Raw genomic sequence first — 22,837 nt, 5'->3', positions numbered from 1 at the left:
GCAGACTTGAAGTCAGGAAGTGTTTAACACCACAAAACAATGATCAATAAATTACAGCCTTTACAATTTGCTAATTGCGTTGTGTCAAACTGCGATTTTCGACTTGAAAAGATTAACTGTTCAGCCCTGATGGTTTATTTCAAAAACAAGGTTAACACTGCTCTAACTGAATCACACAGCGGTATATCAAAGTTTATCACCATTAACTCACATTTTCATCATTAGAGTAATTTATAATACGTGTGCTGCATGAGACAAAATGTAGACAAATAAATGTTTCGACTTGCAACCAACACAACACATACAGTTGAAACTTGAAATCCCGGTATCATCACTTAGGAGGAGCCTAACACAAAATACTCTCTTCTGGCCACAAACCCGTCCGTATTCAATGCACTGATGTGGTTTCGTAAATGTGGAGCAGAAGGAGAAAAAATAAAAAAAAATCATTGATCTCATCTCTGGTAGCTGAAAAGACAAAACCGATGCTGTTCATTATGCTGCCTATATCACAGGACACTCCGGGACCAGTTCACTCCATCACTGAAAGCAATAACACAGAGAGACAGAGAGAGAGAACTTATCACTGTTCTCCACCATAAGCCATAAAGTTGTGAGATCTTGCCAAGTCTGATAAGCAGCATCCAGTGCTCTCTCTCTCTATCCATCTCTCTAATTTCACCCAATCCAACCCCACCCTCTGGCTGCATCTTGACAGCTGGGGCCCTGGTCCCACATCAGTGGAAATTTCCTGAAATGTCACTCCAGTAGATGGCCTGAGTGATTGGATAGCGTGGGGAGTATTGCCGCAAAGGCCATGCACACGCATTCACACAGTTCTCCCTCAGCCTATTGTGTGTCATCTTCCCCGCACGGCGGCTGTCACCCGAACTTTTGCACTCTGAGGCAAAATTTGTCTGTCCATGCGTGTATTTTTTTTTGTCTCAAAACCCCCCCTGTGACTCGTGTCCCCAAACCCCTTAACACAGTGTCCTTACCTTCTTCTTCTTTCCTTACAGTACAACCTGTCATGATAACTTAGCCAGGGGCCAAGATGAAAAGGTGACAGGGTAAAGGGTAAAAAGGAAGTCCCTTGGGCCAGAACCTATCAATCTACACCTTAAGGGTTAAACTTATGATAGGAAATTGACTTTAAACATTGGAAATCAGTTTTTTGGCAATGCATGCTGATAATCCTGCAGGTTCAATATATGAATTATTAGTGAGCTACTGTACATATAGGATGCAGACACAAAATAACATATGTGGGTGATGAGAATGTATGAATTCTTGCTTTTCATTATGCCAAAACTAAATATCTTTTTGAGTTTTGATGATAACTGAAGGATACATAGATTCTCCAACACACTTGGAAGGGAAGGATGGATATTCAGCTGAAATTAGTGTTGCTGAATTTTTCACACCGTACAATGATGTAATGGACAAATTAAATTGCATCTGTGTGATGGAACTAAATTATAAAGTGACAGCATTTCCCTTTGAGTTGTTTTATAATCCCTTTGATTATTGGTGATATATGTTACCGTGTGTGCAGATGGAAATGTTGTGGTGGTAAACAAAAAAAAACAAAAAAAAGCAAAAGAAAAGTCTGTACGATTTGTCAATGTTTATGATAATAATAATCCGTCCATTAGGAGTTGAGAGGTTTAAGTGTCGACCAAAGTGGTGAAGAAAACAATAGACCCACAGAGGCACATCTCTGCCCGTAGAGCTGATTAAAGTAAAACAGAGAGAAAATAAAATGTTATTGCTTTGAGAGCAGCCTAACTGCTGCTAAAGTAGATCAGTGATTGCAATAAAGTTTCACATCATTAGCAATCAGATTAGAGGGCAGATGCTTGCCGTGTTCATCCTACATAACCTGAACTCATCTTTAAGGCGTCATCAGTAAAAAGCTGTTCTGTATGTGTGATGTTTTGTGCTGAGAAACGCAAAAAACTGTGCATCAAGTCATGGCTGCGAGGACGGAATCAACTTGACTTAGTAAACTAAAGTACCAGTCAACTAGCACCAAGGGGTTCGGCTCACACCCCAATCACTGTTTAGTCAAACATGTTTAATACTTACTTAGAAATCAGGAAGACTCTGATGTGTCCAATGATGAAATCTAATTTGTAAACCCCTCTCACACTACAGGATAATTTAGCCAGATAATCTGTTCAATTCAGCCTAAAATTGGAGGGTACCCATGATTGCTGGTAGGGAAAGCTCAGGACCAAAATCTGGCCAATTATCCTGTAGTGTGGGACGGGCTGTACGTAGATTCACTCTGATGTATTCAACTAGACTACTTAGAATCCTGGTGTTAGCCACAAATGCATATACAGAAGATCACTGACACAAATAAACCCACACAGCTCCAGGTGACTGTGCTTCTCAACTCACCCAGTCCTCCCCCTGCATCTTCACTTCACCTTGACTGTGTCTGACATTGTCCACAAGTGCACCAGGTGCAAGGAGGGAAAGCGCATCAGAGGCCATGAAACGGCTACACACAGGACAGTAAGAGTGTGTACAAACTAAGCCCTGCTCTGCCCAGCCCAACAAGTAGCAGGAAGGGGCAGCGGTTCAGGCAGGCAGTTAATCAGACAAGTGCTAATCTAGTTAGGAGATCAACCAACGAATGAGCCTCTCAGTGCTGAAAATGAGGACAGCACCCCAGACAACAGAGTGGGTCAATGCCATTGTGTAAGAGAACAACAGGAAGGACAAGATGTGACTTCTTGTGGGAATTTTTTACATTATTCACATTATTAATTGTCATATATTGTGACTGTGTTCATTTACTTATTTCAAAAACAGACTAATGGCTCTGGATGTGGTATGGAAGTGTTACAACCACCTGTTCTTCTTTCAAACTGGCATGAAATTGTTCCTTGACAAAGGAGGTCTGGCTGTGAAGGGCTATTAAGGGTAAGTGGCGGCGGCTGGTATAGCACATGTGACAAAGCCACTGACCACAGAGGGGCTTCACAATCACCACACCTCTTTTTATCTCCATGGAAACAAGGAGAGTGATGTTCAGGATCACAGGATCCGTGAATAGACTATCACAAGGGAAGAGAAGGGGGGGGAGAAAAAAAAGATGTTTCCCCCTTCCTGCTACTGACCTCGCACATATTTCAGTCCAGACATATTCACACCCCCTGGAATCAAAGTTTTGTTTATACCTTACGAACTCAGAGTAGGTCATGTCACGGCACACCTGATGCCTGTAGATCACTGGGTTTGTCTGCTGTATAGTGCTATATAAACCAATCCATATCCAAACAGACAGATTCCTCTAACAAATGATTCAAGTGATTTCCTCCAAACACTCTCCATGAAGAGATACAACTAAAAGAGAAAAGGCAGTAATGCAACATTAGAAATATCAACTGCCATACACCAGCATCACCACCAACTAATTAATTGTATACAGGATATGCACAGTGTCTGATGGTATGCTTTTAATTGTAAAGTTCCCTTAAAAAATGTTATGTTTCAACAATTTACAGAAATGGCATCAGGTTCTACTGAAAAAAGTCTGAAATTAGCAATTGGAAGATGATTACTGACTTAAGAAATCCCCACAGTTACTTCCATCCTGCTTCCCAAACATCACATAAGCATTTTTAAATACAAAAATGTTCCATTTATAAATACAGTGTAAATACAGTCAAGCGTATTCAAACAGTGACTGTTTCTGGGAACAATCAAAGGTTCAAGCACCCATTCCTGCCTTTGGTTTTGATTTACGCAGCCATTATGTTGTTAAATTTGAAGAGACGTTTGCTACTATTACGTAGGTTTTGGAAAAGCAGCTGATGATCAGTGCCAGAGGCTCAACGAGGCAAAGGAGGTGACCCAATAAGACATGGGTAATAAACAAAACAAAAAGACTAGGTCTCTTCTCATCACCATGTTTCCTGCACCGATGCTGATATTAATGCACACAAACACAGAAACAAACACACTGGGGGCCTTGTTAGTTTGCCACATACTGGAGTAAGACATAGGGCTTGGCATGACACCTTTATTTCCATTGCAGACACACACACTTATGTGCACGCAGTGTTTTTGATAAAAAAATACAAGACAGTGGTCTGTCTGTTGCACATTATATCTCCCACCTCACCTCATCTTCTAACTCTCTCTATCCTTGGCTGCTCGGCTTATCGTCTGACAGAGACCTGACAGGGCTTTGATGTTGAGACTGTGTGTGCGTGTGTTTCATAGTGGGGTAAAAAAATCAGCTTTTCACAGTTATTTTGCATCACTCTGAGGCAGCTGTGAGCGGGGGGTAAAAAAGGAGGCTGACAGTCAGGGAGGCAACTGAAGACAGAAGAAAATGTAATGAAGGGTGGTTGTAGTCCATAACAGTGTTGAGAAAAGGAGGCCACGCAGAAGATAATGTTCTATTGCAGTGAGTCAGGGTGGGAGTGCCTGAAGCTGCAAGGTTTTTGCTTTGATTTGAAGAGGCAGGTGAACATCGATGGATAGATGTATGGATGGATGGATAGAAACACAGTGACTCATGAAAGCGGATTATTTTAAGATACTTCTACTTTTTCGATTTTCTATTGTTAGAGCCATGCAGCGACAGGCTGTCATTACAGCCCTTGGCTTTTTCGAACACTGAAATGCCAAAGTCTTCAAAAGTGTTCAAAAACAAGACAAAAGCTCAGAGGAGAATTCTTGAATTGCCAATCAATTTCATTACATTCTCTGTCAGAAAGACTGCTACTGGGGTTGGTCCTTTTCACTCAGTGGCTTTCATTATTTCTTCCTCTCACACACTTACACGCACTCAATCTAACCCTCTCTTAGACGACTTGAGGTCGCGCAGTGCCTTTTTGAAGAGCACATTCTAAAAAGGAGATTATCAGCCCAAATTAGCTGGTATTATAGATGCAATATTAGGGGGGAGCTCCCACTGTCACACAGATAATTCCTCTCCAATCTAATCTCTAGTCGGAAATAACCCCTCAGAATTTCACATGAAAATCTCCAGTAATCTAACAACAAAGTCATGTGAACATTTTCTCTCTGAGAACACAAAAGGTAACTTTCTGACTTTATGTTGACTATAACTTTTACGACATAAACAGTTAAATCACTCAAGGATAAACTGAGTTAGCTGATTTCAACAGTGGTGCAGAAGTCACACTAAATTAATTTGCCTCAGTCCACCACACTCTCAGCCACATCTCCTCAGCTCTCAGCACATTTCCCAGTCATAGTCAAGTAGGGTCAATACTAATGTCATCCTTATTCAAACCTAACTCGCAGAATGGACATTTAGCTGCCAGTTCCAGTTAGAAAGGGCTATTTTCTCCAGAATACATTGAACTTTTAGCATCTCACAAGAAAGCCCTATATGTAGAGCCATTATTACAGTGATACAGTGAAAACTAGCGGGGTGATGTTATTAAATTCAACACAAGCTTCAATCAAAGCAGCCTTGCAGCAGGGAGTAATACAGAAGAACGACACTCCACCGAGGTCACTTGATAGATGGTATGTGGATAATTAAAATATGAAGCTTGAAACGTCTCCTCGCCCGTGATTCTTTGTGAGTAAGTAATACATATTTAACAATAATTGCCATCTAAATAAAAAAGTAGGGCACAGGGGGAAACCCTTGAGATGCTTCAGCAGCCAATAGTGTGTTAACACTGGTACGGTGGCAGGAATAGCTTCTGCAAAAGAAGTAGAGTTCACTTCGCACTACATATGCAGGGAGATTAGGCAATATAATCACAAAAAATGACTGAATATTTCTGACTCAAAATGCCCCAGAGTGCTTTTCATGAATATGGAAATAGCCAGAGTGGAAATTGTTCCAGACCCAGAGTAACCCAACATTTTCTGATAAAGTTTTAAAGTCTATGGATGGGAACAGCGTGGGTGCCTGCCAAAATGGTGTTGTTTTGATTGTGACTGTTGCATGACGGGATTGCATTAATAAATCAGCTACCAAAGCTCCATTCCTCAACAAGATGCCTTTAACCTAACCAAATAAAGTAGGCAAAAATAAAAAACATTCATCACTGAGTCTAACCAAGATCTAATATAGTTTGACTGTAAGGTTTTAGTTTTGATAGACTGTATGTCGTCATTTCAGTGTGATATAAAAATACTAATGGTTGAACTATGCAGGATTTTAACCCTGATTTATCAGCTTCAGAGTCGTTGTGATGGTTAAATGTCTTGTTGCGGGGAGATTGGGTACAGCCTTGCAAGATCAGGGCCGCCGACCCAGAGTCCTCAAACACAAATTGATTTACGGAACTACACACACACACACGCACCCTAGGCAGGTACCGGCTATAAGATCAAGGCAGCAAGAGCATTATTTTAGACGTTCATCCTGGCAGAGCTGGCAAAAAAAGAAGCAGAGAAAAACTGAACCAGACTTGCAAAGTTTCGCTTTATAGTAGATTTTCTTGTGATATTCCTTTAAATCTAACTGAGCATAGCAACCATCAGCAAAGCCTACTAAGTTTGAAGTTGCAGATTTTTCAACAGAGTTTTACATCCCATCCGATGTGAGAAATGGACTCAACTGACCAACTCACAAAGTGACATCATGTGATGTCGCTGGGTGCATTCAGCTACAGTGCTATTCTCTGCAGGATCCTAACGAATTGTGATTTCTGTCTCCTTCTTTGTTTCAGTGCCTCGTCGATGTCTCTGTAATAAATAGGCACACAGAAACAGAAGTCCTGGTGTAAAATATTATCAACCACAGCCACAATGACTCAAACTCTTCAACATACTCGTCCCTCTCTGTATTAGTGAGGAGGAGGACGTCTCCCTTGTTTAATGACACTGAGAGAGGACATGTTATTTCTTTATTCTCTTGTAACTCTGTTTATTATCATTTATTACCATAACTTATAATAAAAACAATATATAAAATAAAATAAAAAAACAAAAACCTAACCATAACATATTGTTATGGGTGTGCGGGACCATACCGAGCTGACAGAACTACATCATTTACTAATTTTGAACACTTGTTTTTGTTGGCGCTGATGTGGTCTTCCCACACGCTTTTATATAACACCCTCCTCTGCGACTGTATTGAAGATGGCAGTGATTGTTTTATATTCAGATACATGTACTGTAAAACAGTCACCAATACTTCTGCAAGCATGTATTGGCTGAACTTAGGTTTCCTCTATTCTCTTTCAGGGTGATTTGTTAATTTAGTGTTGAAAATGTAAATCAGTTTAACATTACATGTCCTTCTACGCACAAACAGTGATCCGTCTTCGTCATTCTTCTGTTTTTCTGTTGTCCCTGTGGGTATTACTCAATACAAAGGATGTCCACATTTTTAAATTGGATTCTCCAGTAGACGTTTAGATGCATTTGACTTCACTTGTGCTCAGTAATTGATGATGGATGAAGCAATCGTAAAGCGTCCCAAGCTGGCAAATTACGACTTGGCTTATTCTCCCTGGGAAAACTAGCACATCTGGGACGAGCCACAACTATGAAAGCATACAGTTCCACACTGGGCCAGACAGCAAGGGGATCTCGGCAGTGATTTATTCATGACACAAGTGGGTGAAGACGACTCAGACTTCCTCCTTCCTTTCTGCTCACTCAGCTCCTGCTTTCCCCAGCTGCCTCCTAGATACTAAAGCATCATCCCCACATCCTGTCACCTGCATCCCACCACATTAGGCCTCCCGCCTTCCCATAATTTGTCAACTTGTGATATAAATCTCATTTAATCACTAAGAGTAAGGGCCAATTCATTTTCACTCCCTCTGTATGAACTGAATGTTTTAGTTGAGAATATTTTAACTTTATGATCAACAGTTTCTTTTTAATTTATATATTTTCACTTTATTACTGAGCTATCTATCTATCTCTCCATAATTGGATTTTTGGGGGCAGTTTTTTTTTTCTCAAACCGAGGGTCTCAGGACAGAGAATGCCGCATCATGTACAGATTGTAAAGCCCATCGTAGCAAACTGTAATTTGTAAAGACAGGCAATGCAATTAAATACATTTAAATTGACTTAATTTGTTCAAATAAAGGTCTTCAAATCAGACTTTGTGAGGCATAATTTTATATTAACATTTAGAAGACAGAGAATTTAGGCTGCTTATTTCCATTACTATGTTTAAACGTATATACAGAAGCTATAAGAATATAATAAGAATTTTTTTCAGCACAGCCTATAGGCAATCTGATGCAATTGCATAATTTTTTCTATTTTTTTTTCAACTATATCAGTATACATCACAGTTTTAAAGTTCGCTTGGCTTGAACAAAAATGAAATAAAAACGGTCTATTTTGTGACTTCTGCACAATTATTGCTATGCAAATTTAAAATGAATCATAACTTTGACTCAACAACAAATAAGAGGACGAAAAAACATGGCATAGATTTGTGCCACATGAGCACTAAGGGTCAAAGGCAATGACATCTGCTCACGTCATCAATCAAACTTAACTTGACAAAACCAGTTGGCCTCATGTTATTCCAGTAAAATAAAAACGGCATTCCATTATGGTGCCTTGTGTTAGCTGATGAGTGATGTGCCTATAACCTCATGTAAATGTCAGGTGGTTCCTTTAACAAGCAAACACACACACACACACACGCGCACACGTCCAGAGGGTTTCTCATTAGCAGACTCACACCATCCCTGTTGGAGGTTGTCACATTGTGTGAGTTATCAATGACCAAAGGGCGAAAGAAACCCTGACTGTTAAAAGAAACCGACCCACACACACCAGCCTTATGGGTTACACACATACACAGCATGCACACACAAAAATAAATGGAAACACACACAGCATATACCACTTCTTCACCTGCTACAGTTCCAACATGTCTCATGTAAGCCCTGGGCAATGCTACTCTCACACCTCGGCTTATTGCAGAGCGAGTAAACACAGTTCAGTGTGTGTATACAACAGTGGCAACTGTGGCTGGACGGCAACGATCAATGATCATTCTCAACATCCATCATTCCTTTTATTTCCCTCCCCTATTTCAGGTAACCGTCCAGCCTGAACTAGAACTTTCCAATGCAGAAAAATGGAGCCTTTCAAATCCCAGTGTTGTGTAACAGAGAAAGCGAGCTTTTCAGAAATGCTGATTTGATTATAAAACATTCAGACAGAGCTGGGCACCCCGTGATCTGAATTATTTGGAGCCAACATTCTGTCAAGGTTCTTGACAAAGCTGCTCAGAAAATAACAGCTAGCTGGTTAGCAGGAAGCACTGACCACTCAGTGAAATCACCATCTACTGTAAGGCCTGGGACACTCTCTGGCTGCAGATGACCAATACACAGTTCTGCATGCACATGGCTGCAGTTTGAGTGTGTGCACACATTATCACATTCCATTTACTGGCAGCATTTTCTTACTGTGTGTCCATGTATTCTGGATGATGGCTTGTACAGGTATGGATAAAGGTGGACCTCCTCACATAACCTCAACCAAAAGTTCACAGTGACCATTTTCATTGTCTTTTCTGACCAAAACAAGAAGGCTACAGAGAGGTGGTCACAAATATGGAGGTGCATGAAGTCGTCAACACATGCACCACTGCAGGGGTGGATGATGACATTCATTCCACGCCAACCTTGGTGGACCTCTGTGGACACGTTAACAGAATGAAACTGGCCTTACACTCATGTCGCTATGTGACAATAATAACAAAAAAGACATGATCTGGGAAAAGACTGTTTCTCCATACAGTTCTCCTTTCATTCAATGGGCCATTACATCACTGTAGTCTGATCAATGGACATCATAAAAGGAGGTTCTCAGTCAAACAGCAATAACATCTTGGGATGTGTGTTGCCGGGCAAGGGAGGTGTCTCAGAAAATGGCCACATATTACCATCTTACCTCATTAAAGTCAATGATGTGGGGAATGGATGGTGTGGTGCAGAGAGAGAGAGGTATGTGAAAAGATGAATATTGAATGTTTTCAACTTGCTGATAGAGACCGAGATTGCCAGGTCATTAAAGATTTAAGTTCGCTCATAGCCAAACCAAATGGCTCAGACCATTTCCACAGCATCTTTGGGGCAAATGGGGGAACAGATAATAGCGAGCAGACGAGCACCTTTCACTGTATCTCCAGAGGACATGAAATATCATTGAGTCATAACCACATTGGACCGTCTGCGACAGAAATCGAGTTATCACAAGCAGACCCGATCTGTTTGGCTCCTTCACTCTGTAACTGTGAGTGAAGTGAGGAAGGCAGCAAGTGTGAGAAAAGAGATGAGGTGGACATTTTTGTTACATAATACTGTGGCGGGGGAAAACTGTCACTGCAAGTGAACCCATGCAAATGTGTGTTTCATACATGCCTGGAGGGGTTAATTTTAGGTGCACATATCAAGATTCACTCGCACACACTTCTAAAATCAGCCACTTCTCCTACAGCTCCCCACCTCCCACTCGTTCCGTTACTTAACAACCTCACAATCCCCTGTGAATTCACCTGTCGTGATTTTCTACATTTCACTCGTTACTAAAGATGTGATTTCTCCACTTTTTTGCCGTCTCTCATCCATCAACATCCGCAGCTTTGCCTCTCTGTGCCTTCATTTTACTTCCCCGGTACTAATGTTCCATCAGGCTCAGGTGATGTTGCCTTGGGGGCTCACATTAGGCTGCTGTCATCTCAGAACTGAAATCCTAAAAGGAAAGCATTTAACATGGTCGCTGCAGTTGGAAAATCCGCCCTCCTCCCTGCACTTCATCCCTGTGCTTTTTGAAGAAGTCCACTGTTGGGGTTTCCCCTGACAGCCTTGGATAAAACCATAACATTATGAATAAGAAAAGCCTGTTTAAAGCTGATCACATTGTTCACCAGTTCAACAGGCACATAATGTTCACTTAATCCATCTGTCAATTTACCAGCACCAGCAGTCTGATCTTTTGCATGGAGGAAGCTAAAAACAAAACATCAGTGACATGGACGACTTTATGCTTGCTAATCCAATGCAAGAATGACCCCATTCTTGCACATACAGTGAAGTATAAAGCTGACTAATAACAGCATTGGATTAGTACTTTAATTAGCCTATACCCAAAACTCAGAAAAAGTGTTGGCAGGTTTTTGACAAAAGAACAAAAGCCCAATATACGGAGTAAATTGAAACTTTCAAGGCAAGGCCCCTCAGTGACCCGAGAAAGAGTAAATTATCAATGAAATAACCAACAACAGTGAGTTTAATATATTTCAGTATTTGCCCATTGTGATTAAACAATGATTTAACTTCTTAAAATCTCTGAGTAACTTAAAGCACGAGACTACTTAAAAACACATACCTGAAATCAGAATTTTTACCTCAACATTAACCAAAGTGTTTATGTTGCCTTATTCTCCTTCACATCTAAGTGAGTGTTCTCTCCTAACCACCATTTATCTACTCCATGCAGTACAAAGAAACAGCACTTTGCAAACCAAACGTAAACCAGGCATAAATTATGTATCCATCAAACAGCATCAATAAATGACTCAGGAACATTTCCTGGGTATATTCACCAGATATATAGTATTAATGGTGGTACATTGGCAATCAGCTCTATGCTCCACAATCCCAGCCTTGATTTCAGAGGAAGAAAGATCCGGCTGTTAAGTGTATCTCCGAGCTGCGAGCCAGAACTTGGGTCTTAACACATGGTCTGTTTGATATTGTCTGCTTCCTGGGATTACATGGCCCATGTTTTATTTCATTTAACTATTCTAGTCACGAGCAAGCTTCCATTCTTCATCCCATGGAGGAAGCGGTGGAGAGCCATCTGGCTTGGCTCCACTGTGCACGCACTCCTGATCGAGCAATACATCAGCTGAATCAAACGTAGAACACCCGAGAACTAGAGGGACGGAGGGAGACGCAGACAGTGTTTTTTTTAGATAGTTAAAGTGTGTTCACGGTGAATCCTTTTAATTACAAATGGCATTAGATTTTCTGTCACTGGCTCCATTCAGATCATGGTGCTGAGGCCACACTGCTGTGAAATCTGAAACTGAAATCTGGACCACCCAGATTTAACATGACAAACATGAATTTAAGTCATGTGACAAGAGGTATTCTTCGCTGCTGCTTTACTGTGGGAATCAGTGTGGGAATAGTGTGATCTCTATCAACTCTTTGCACACAATAACTAGCATGTTATATTCCCCACATCGTGGCCTTGGCCTTAACAGCCCCCCATGGTGATAATTGTTTGTGGAGAACAATCAACAGCTAATGCATCTGTGACTCGATTCATTTAGGTGTGGACTATAAATAAACTAGTGACTGTTTGAATTCAGTTCAGAAGGGGGGGGAAAAAAAGCTTTTTGTTATGCTGCTCTGTTGCATTTAACAGTTGCTATGACAACGATGAGCCAGGAGAGGCTTAAGGAAGATCCCAAACTCGATAAAAGAGGTTTGGATGTGATGGTGGACTCTGAGTTTGACTCTTTTTTTCCTGGTGTTTCCCATGAATGCCTGAAGACGGGTGGGAAGAGGAATGGAAAGAGCATAACAGAGCATAACAGAGTAAGATGTGAAGAGCCTTTCCGGATGAAGCTGTGCGAAACGGAAGAGGCTGCGGGGTTCAGGCAGCAGCGACTGCCAGGAGAGGAAAATAGTAGTCAAGTGGATAAGAAAGCAGAAATTATTACAACAGTGGACATCCGAAAAGCAACTATGGTTTGGGTCATTTTGAAATGAGGGGCCTTTTGCATTTAAATTTGGTGATGAATCAGTCATTCATACGAGACCGCTTATTTTTGCTGGGATTTTGATTGCAAAGAAATGTCACCTTCTTTTAATTAAAGAGGAGGTTCACATGTTTAATTCACATCAGCATTCTGACTCCAGACAACAGCCCAACACGAGTGCTGGCTGTCTTTTTTGTCTGAGCAGAGCTCTCAAAGGCATTGATTTGTGCTCACAAACAGAACATTAAAAAAAATTCATCGAAGCATTTCTTCAAAATGCTGGCCTTTGACGATAGAGGGGGGGGTCGTAAGGAGAGAGGTTTGTGGTTAAAGTGAAAAGTGGCGAGTCCTTGTTGGACGTTCTTGTTGATTAGGTCTGGTTCAACAGCCTTGTTAGTCGGGCCAAAGCCGCACTATTTCTGTCAGTCATCTGAGTGAGTGTGTGCGCGCTGCTGTTTGTGTGTCCCGTGTGCTTGCATTCGGACTGAAGCCTGCTCAAGTGAATAAAAGCATAAGTCTTTAGCACTATTCAGACAGGATTAGTTTTACATGGGTAGATGGAGTAATGTAATTTTACCACAGGGCATCTGTAACATAAATGGCCCATTTGCATGGGATAAGAAATCTCTAACTTGTGGTCTAAAACGACCACAAGTTGGGAGGAGTAAATCGATTTACGCTGATTCTTCTTAAAAATGCAAAACTGGACCAGGGACTCAACTACTGGTTGATTTTAGTGGCATTTTATTAGCCACATGACTTCGGCCTGCTACAAAGCGCGGTGCTTACATAACTATAGACACTTTACTAAAGCAACCAGAAGTCCCATGCCTCTGACAAGTGCTTTCGACCTTCTTTTAATTGGTGCCAAAAACACCCGAGGTTTGCAACAGATTTGGCCAACTGCCTAGTGTGAAACTGAAAGCTTCTTCAAGCAGCCTCCATGCTAGAAAATCCATGGCAAACTACTTGTAAACAGGATATGACGGATATGACCACATATTTACTGCTGGTCTATTTGCAGGGAATTATTATTACCTGGAATAATCTTTCCGGGCCGTTTCAGCCATGGTAAAAGTCGTCGTAATCTGTACTGACATCGTCTGGTAATGATTACTGATGTGGCATAACTTAAGTCACTGAGAAGCTCTAGTAATAATCATTGAACAGCACCTCTGCATGTAACACTAATCCAGTCCAAACAGGTCTTTTGTCTGAGAGCAACTGCTTCAGATTTACTGCATATCTAGAGAGCTTGCCCGTGATTACGAATGTAAGCCATATATCAGTTAAATAAGTGATCAGTAGGAGTGTGCATCTCTCCTTTATAGGATCTAGATACATGGGCATGTGTGATATAATGCAATATTATGAAACAATTTGCTGCAATACAATTCTTCATACATATATATATATATATATATATATATATATATATATATATATATATATATGTACAGCCAAATCCCTTGATCTTAACCTTGGTTATACAACAGCAAGATACAGATTAGACTCTCATGAGCAGAGCCAGTCTGTAATAAAGCAATACATCTCACTTCCAGCCTGTGGACATTACACGTCGAGCATAGTGAGTCTCGCGAGTCTTTTACGAGAGTTAGAAATGAAGCAATGAGGAAATAACCGGAGAGCAGCTTCATTAAATTGATTCGTAACATTAAAAGACACAACATCGATCCGATCGTAGCACATTCAGATCAATAGAATGATCTGCATTCTCTCGATGCATTTCTATCTTTTACTTTAACGCTAATTACCCATTTGTATGAGTTAATTTTTAGGCCCCTATTGATTAGGCGAAACAACCAGTGAACCAGTAAGCCACACATAAATGCGGAATGTGTGAGAACCACGTTGAGTCTAACCTCTTGAACCGCTGTTTGAAATAAGATATTTAGAGGTTGTATCGATATTAAAGAGTATATACTGGACTGTATGATGTGGCAGTTGTCCGTACACCCAAAGTGATATAAATTGAAGCTTAGGGGATCAATTAAATTCAGTCACACCCCGGCAAGTCGCTTCATGAATGAGGTGTGAACTTTTAATTGTCACAAAACAGAAGCAGAAATCACACCTACTTTAACAAAAATGTGGGGTTACAGGCTTTCTGATGCTGTTGTGTCCACCTGACAAATTCTTCAGAGGAAGCATATTGTCCTACTCTACAAAAAAGCACTCCTCCATTACACAATCTTCTCCTCCCCTTTCCCCATCAACTCCTCTGACACTCCCAGATCACTCCTCACTCAGAGTTTCTCTGTGCTCAGTTGGACTGTGTTTCAACTCCTTCTCCGCCTCATTTCCTTGGCTTCTCGCCGTCCCTCTTTACCTCACCCTCTTTTCATTCTTTTATTTTGCCTCCCTTCCTCACGGGCAAGAGTGGATCAGACACAGTTCATGTGAGTTACTGGAGCTCTGACAGGCTGATCCCTCTGCCCTTCTCCCCGGGGCGTGCAGCTGTGCCCGGTGTCGCTCTGAGACGCCTACAGCCCCAAACAGATCCACACAGAAGCTGCAGAAGAATTCAGCCACCTACACACATGTATGCATGCATTTATATAGCCGGAGGGCGCACACATGTTCACACACTCACCCCTACACACTCATGCGGCACACGTGTGTGTGTAGCGCTTTATGTAAGCCATCACATTTATAAGCTGGACACCGGATATACTGCAGAGACAAAGATATATATGTGATGATCAATATCAAGTTTGTGGTTTGTTTGTTTGTTTGGTTGTCATCAACATTCATGTTCAATTTTGTTGTTTTCTGAACTGGCTGTGGACAAATGACCAAAGACAAACGCTGAAGATTGAGCTTTTTCTGACAAATATTGCAGCTGTGATGTGAGTCAAGGTTCACTTATACAGTATATTAGAATTAAAATGTGACGGTGCATTATTCGCACATCACTAGTAACGACGCTATCTTCTATTGCAACTTGTAACAATGAGCCAGGATTCTCAGATTGAACAGTCAAAACTAGTTAAATTGCTAATTTACATACAATATATATATTACAATATACATTTTGAAAACCAATTCATTCTTCAGAACTACCAAAGATAGTAAGGTTACACTTCATCCTCAATGACGACTTCAGTTCCACTCTGTTGTTTAGTCTGACCAACAGTCCACAACCAGAATACTCATTTAAAATCATATAAAACAAAGGGACACAGCAACGATGTGAGACTATAAAAAGATTAGGCTTTTTCAGTGAAGACGACCCAAACAAGTGATTTGTCTCTAGAATATTTGCTAAATTTGTTCATATTAATCAACGAACGAGTTAAATGTTCCAGCCCTATATAAGAGTTTACAGTATTGACGGTATGTTCCCCCTGGAACGCACACATTCTCTCCACAAGCTCACTTCCAAACAGCTCATACAGCATAACCTGTCCCTCTTAAGGGCTTGATCTGTGCCAAGTCCATTAGCCTAATCTGAAAAACAAAAGCAGCACTTTGTTTGCTCCGTCTTTCAGTCGCTCTCTCTCTCTCCACACTCTTACACACACACAATTCATGTCTTCCATCAGCACTTAGAACCAGTGCCCTGCTGCTGATATCTGGGGATGTGGTGTGTCCTTTTTCTTTGAAGGCAGTGTCACAGAACGGCTTTATTTCAGCAGTCCTGCAGACGCGTGGCTATCTGTCTCTGGCAGGGTTTTTCCACCCAAGACAAAGACCAGAGCTGCTCGAGCCTTGCTGTCTTACTGCCTGGCTGCCTCATTAGGAACAAGACAGCAGAGGCAACACTAAAGAGAGATGTACATAGTCCAGTGAAAAGTGGGGGAAAAAAAAAAAAACTGGGAAAATGATCTTAAATCGGCTAAAGTTGAAAGAGCAGCTGTTTTTTTTACAGGCTTGTATTTCAAGGAACATATGACCACAAGGAGATACACGTGCATCTACTGCTTGTAGTCATGTTCTGAGAGTGAACTTAACTGTGAGGAATGAGACGCGGAATGTTCTGGCTGTGGAGACGCATGATAAACCGCAGTGGCTTGTGACAAGATTGAAGACTATTAGTTAAAATCACGCTCCTTAAACATCTCCATTCGTCAGCGTGTTTGACAGAGACAGCAGAAGAGTGCTCTGCTTACAGAAACCCAATCATTCCTTCACATAGAACTTACACAATCATCTCATGTCTAAACATACAGCACGGGGCAGATTATTTCTGGAAGACGTGTCTGCACTCACTGGTGTGTGTGAGCGCGACTTACATAACAATATGTTTACTTTGCGGAGAATTATTTGGAAACTTATTGTTGCTATAAAACTGCTCTGGCTTCGTCATGTAGCTTTTACATGGTCTAAGGTTTCCTCTCAGTTTATTCAAGCGCACATCGGATCCTTTTATAAACCGAGACCAAAGTCTCTAAAAATTAAACATATTCTTACTGCTCTGATATAATGAGCACTTACTTTCTCTTCTCTTTGGACCCAATGTTTTTGTTGAGTCTAGTTATAGTTGTCAGTTTTTCAGAAGACACTTCCATGTAAATCCTCTGGGATCTTTTTATCTCCTAGGCATTATTTTGTGCAAGGAAACAGTTTTAGGAGCCCCAAACGATGCTGTAAACATTTTCAGGACATACGTGCACAATCAAAAGCAGCTTCTGGGTGTGTTTGTACCCCTGTGTTATCTCAATCGCTACATCAAATTCTCATCATTAAACCGCTGTGAGATCACACAGCATTCGGAGTGCTGCACAAACTTAAGTGTCTCTCACACGCACACACACAAAGATGAGGCACAAAGAACTACGAAAAAGGCAAACGCAACACGTTTGTCGTTGATTTACAGCCCCCTGTCATAATCACGATAAGTCTGGGACCTTGAGTCAAAAGGTATTTGATTGTATCCTTGAGCTTCCTCCCATCACAGCAGCTGCCTCATGAAAAATGTATTTCTGTTCTGGCCACAAAGTTCACCAGTCCGCCCCCTCCTCACTGCCTCCCTCTCCTGTCTGCTCTCACCCTCGACATCTTTCGCTCAGAACAGGAACTAGTTGCCATGGCTACAATCATTAACACATCTGGCGTAGTGACCTGGCACACGCATGCGCACTCGTGGACACACATTTGCACATGTACACTACACACACACACAGGCGGCATATGTATGAAAAACATTAATATGCATTATTGTGCTGCGCTACTTCCATTTTCATGGCTGCAGTCTGGAGCGCTTGTGTGAGAGAGATAACGGGCTGAGGCTTGTTGGGGGAAAACACATCAGAGAACTTTGGAATTCAGTGATAATATTATATTTGTGAATTTAACCGAACCGCCTTTATCTCAATATGCTAGGGAATAGAACTGGAAATGGAAAACTGAGGCTTCATTCAAATTCCATTGCCTCTGCAAAATAAAAAGATATAGCCTGACCCATATTTAAATCGCGGCTGACACCAATCTCAATCTCAGGCTTTAAAATGTCTGATGATATTATATTGGTTAATTGAATTTAGGGCTGCAGCGATTAATCGATTATCAATGGATTACTAAATTAATTGTCAACTATCGACTACTCAGCTTGAGTGTTTATTCAATAATTAAAACAAGCTTTCAGATTTTTAGTTAGTAGTTGGTTAGTTGCAGGCCTAAATTTTTTACATTAATACATAACACAAACATCTTTGATTTAGATCCTCCTTGTCAATGCACTCTGATAAACAGACAATCATCAAATATTGGTATTTTGATTTATAGAATTAAATATTCTATTCAAACTTATGTCTCGCATTTGTGGATTTAACATGTTGTCACTTATCAGCAGATATTTATGGCAGAATAAGTTAAAATGTAATAATATCAGCCCTGCAAAAAGGCAGATCGTGCTCCATTTTAATATATTTTGGTTACAAATCATCAAAGAAACTGCCATCCTGACAGCTGCTACCTTCATCTCGCACATATTTCCTTTTAACAACTTCATCGTCTCTCTGTTATTTCATATCCGTCTGCTGATGAGGTAAACAAAGGCTCGCCTTGATTGCATTTATACATTTTCAACGGCATCACCGTCACCGTGTCAAGTCAACATTTCATTACTGAAATCAATAGCAGAACATCTTGTCTCTTGCTGTAAGTGAGGATCCAGACTGACAGCTTACCTCCGAGAGTGGCACATATCACAGAGGCCATAAATTATTCATACAGAAACACAGAATGCACTTGCTCCTAAATAATAGACCCACTCAGCCTCGACAAAACATATAACGGCTGCCCACTGCTGCCGCGCTTCACCGCTTTGCTTTAGTCCTTCATCCATCCCACAAAAATCCCTAATCTCAAGGGCCACATCGAACGCAGCTCCAGCCCCAACTCAGTGGAAATGATGTGGAAAACAGTTTTGTGCCTATGAACATGCCTGTGACACTGACAGTGTATGATCCGTGGCTTTTATCCCCGAAACACATTAATCACAATTTAACCAACAATGACACAACTCCACAGGAATTGTGGCATAGAAGCAAGAACAGAAGACACATGCTTTACACCACGTTTCAAACCAGTATAATAAGTATACGCCTGTGAGCACAAGTACACAAACACACAAACCCACATTCCACTTCATACGTCAAAACATGTTTCTGTGGTTGCAAACACCTTTTCATTATAATCCATAATAACAACCTCTAGGGGAAAACAGCAGGACATCTAAGAGTATGATGCATGCTGTATTAGTGTATGTGTACAAGACACATACTCACACACACACACAAAGCCACATGCAAACACACGCACAGCTGTGGAGTGTACAGCAGACGCCTATGTCGTGCACACATTCTGCTGCCCCCACCCTAACCCCCGAGGACATCCCCTTTCCTTCCATTATACACACACTCTCTCTCTCTCTCCACCTTTACCTTACATACCACTGCTCTCTCAGCCAATCACCCAGAGCAAAACAACCAGACCAACCAGTCATAACGTCAGGATAAATATTAGAGGTGATTGACAGGCGGCATTTGGTTGCATTCCTGGTGAGGCTTAGATAAATATTTTGTCCAGAGTCACAGGAGAATGCAAAAACACCTGACAATACAGAAACACGCCAAGTGTACAGGTTGTACTTTAAATAAAACAGACCCATCTGAGACACAAATCAAGACTTCACCAGAGTAAAAAACAAACAATAAACGTGTACAAAACAAAAAAACAACACAGCTTCAATCACTTTACAATGGCTCCAACAGCTTCACCCATTCATTTCATGTCAACAACAAGCTCTTAGTGTCACAGTCACACAAAACATCCACCAAGACAAACAAAGCTCTTGCTCTCTCATACCTTTTTGCCTTTCTTCTTACGATGGGCTGCTTTCCCACCGCCTGCCTTCTCCTTAGCTTCCTCACTCATGTTCAGAGATCTCCCCCTGTTCCTCTCCTCTCCTCACTTTTTTTTTAAATCCAGCATGGAGGAGCTTGTGGAGCGGCAGCAGCTGCTGTCTTCACTGGTGAAACGTTGCCACAGAAATGTCCATTTGGAAGCAGCCAAGCAAGGATTGTTCCATTCAGAGTGGGAGCGTGTGTGAAGAGAGGAGAGACTAGGAGGACTGTGTGCTGATGCTCTCTCCTTCCTCCTCCTCCACCTCCTCCTCCTCTCCACATTCACAAACACACACTTGCAAGTACGCTCGCCGAGGTCCACTCCCACTTGCTGCCTTTGCCGTGCGCAACTGACAACTCTATCCAGCACACTCGCAGGCAGGGTGTGGAGTCAAGAAAAGAGAGGCGGAGAAGTAGGATGAGGAGTGGAGGATGTTGGTGTGTGTGAGGTGAAGAAAGCAAGGAGAGAAAGAGCGAGACAACCTGAAGGAGTGAACTTCTGGCTGGATGTGGAGCTCCCTCTAAAAGGAAAAGACGCGCAAAGTATGGAATGAGATTCAAAAAGAAACACAGAGGTAGAAAAAAAAATGGTTGGGTCAGATAGAAAGAAAGAGGGAAAAGAGAGATGTTGTCACTGGTAACAATGAAAGAAGGAAAGAGCTTAAAGCTGAGACAAAGGGAGAAGAGATCCTTGATTCTGCTGGCTAGATTATTCTGCTGTTCCTCCCTGTACAGACGTCGTGATCAGAAATGAGACAGGCCAGGAGAGAGACAGAGAAGGGAGAGAGTGAGAGTGAGAGTGAGAGAGAGAGAGAGAGAGAGAGAGAGAGGACGGTAGGGTGAGATAGAGGATTATTAACACGATGCATCAGGTCCTTCCAGAAAAGGAAGTCTCCCCACTAGCCTCTGCCAACAGGATCAGTTTACTGGAAACTGAAACAGAACAGAACGCAACTGACCGACTCAGTGACTGAGTGACTGACAGCCTGGCTGGGTTAATCATGTGTGTGTGTGTCTCACAGATAGGCATTGGGTGAAGCAGAAAAGAAGGAATATACATATATATGTATATATACATATATATATATATATATATATATATATATAACACAAGGTTGACAATTTCCAAACATGCAATAACCTAACCACCTAAAGATCCATGTGACAACTCACCAGAAAGAGAACGACCACGCCTTCCTAGTCTCAACAAGCTGCAGCTCTCCACCAATGAAACATCATGCTAACAAGACGGGAGGGGAGCAAGTGGATCGGATCGGGGAGCGATGGGAACAAAAAGCTGGGTGACACAGAGGGGGGAGATGAAAAGGAGGGGGTGAGGTGAGTGAGGGAGGGAGGGAGGGAAGAGAGAAAGAGAAAGTGTGAGATGGGGAGGGGGATGACAGCAACAATGTGATATCATTGAAACAGACAAACCAAGGCGGCATGGAGGATGAAAGAACCAATGAAATGACAAATGTGGAGCAGACGGAGGCACAGACAGGCAGGGTTTGTTGTGATTACGCTCCAAACAACAGGTCCTTTATTCTGGGAGGTACAGTATATTGCTTTACACCATCACCACCATGCTGTCTTAAGTCAATTAGGCCTTACAACTCTCCCAGAGAGATTAAGACTAATATCTATTGGATTTATGTACTTGTTTAAATAAAAAAATAAAAAGAGGAAACAAAGAAGCTTCTATTTGACTTCAGCAAAACATGTGATCTTATGCTGAAGCTGTCAATTTACAACTCCATTGAGTTAATATAGAATAAAATGAATTCCTAGTGAAAAACTGAGCCATGTTGTTAATGCAAGTTTATCTTGTCCAGCTATTAGTTCTTGAAGGCAAAAACACTACACTACACACACACACACACACACACACACACAGAAATTCTGAAAGACGTCCATCATTTTGACAGATACACTGAGGGCGATCTACCGTAACTTCAAATAATTTACATACAACACTGTCAATAACCACTTGTAGACCACCCGTAACAGAGGCACCGGCAGCCATAGTCCTGTATAAATAAAGATGATCCTGCTGGTGAGGCACCACTGACCTGTAATACACTCATCTCTCACACAGGGAGATACACAGACCTTCTCCATTTTGCACATGATGGAGATAACAACATCTATGAAAAAAAGATTATTTGGGCTTCATCTCTGACCTTGACACCGTACTCAATGCCTCTCACTATCCATTCGCAATGAAGAGCGGGGCAGCCCATAGCCAAGGGGAAAAGGAACTGGACTTGGCCGGTTCAAATCCCTGGATGAGTCAAGGACTAGGGTGCCCCTGAGCAAGGAAATCCCCATTGCTCCTTTGCCCATTTATCTGGAGAAGCCTGCACACAGCTTGTGTGTGTTCACTACTGGTGTGTAAAAAGGATGGATACATTCTAAAAACCACGTCTGTGAGAGACGCAGAGATGCAGAAGCTTTACCACTGGTACAGAAGGAGTGGATGTTTAGGGATTTCTTCCCAATGAAGCCTGCAGTGCTTGCACGATCGGAAAGCCCACATTCAGAGAGTCTCGTCAACTTCTGATCTTCTCAAGTGTGGTAGCAGAGCGCGGTTTCAGCCTTCAGAACAACATTAAAACAGCCATGAAACATTGTCCGTCAAAGAAAAAGACACTAATGCGAGTACCAAGTTCCCTAGAGAAGGAAGATTTGAGTTCATCCAGGGCAGGTTACACACGGTCAGCTGAGCTCAGTTTAATTTCTTGTAAAAAAGTTTGAT

At 41.6% G+C, this 22,837-nt stretch overlaps 1 protein-coding gene across 2 annotated transcripts in view; it reads right to left on the bottom strand.

Annotated features, from left to right (window-relative positions):
* The window catches only part of LOC122781585 (ankyrin-3-like), a 125,251-nt gene extending 104,888 nt beyond the window's left edge, over positions 1 to 20,363 (bottom strand). Inside the window, exon 1 of one of the 2 annotated variants that reach the window (XM_044045338.1) lies at positions 20,045 to 20,363. In XM_044045338.1, the coding sequence (XP_043901273.1) occupies positions 20,045 to 20,113 (69 nt within the window). In that variant the 5' untranslated portion in view covers positions 20,114 to 20,363. Of the gene's footprint in view, positions 1 to 2,406; positions 2,505 to 20,044 lie in introns of those variants that run through there. The other variant, XM_044045337.1, reaches the window with a different exon arrangement.
* Between the last annotated feature and the right edge of the window lie 2,474 nt (positions 20,364 to 22,837).

The sequence above is a fragment of the Solea senegalensis genome, linkage group LG15 (assembly GCF_019176455.1).
Source record: "Solea senegalensis isolate Sse05_10M linkage group LG15, IFAPA_SoseM_1, whole genome shotgun sequence".
NCBI lineage: Eukaryota > Metazoa > Chordata > Actinopteri > Pleuronectiformes > Soleidae > Solea > Solea senegalensis.
The sequence above is the reverse complement of the archived record's forward strand: the minus strand, read 5'-3'. Positions and strand labels throughout refer to the sequence as shown.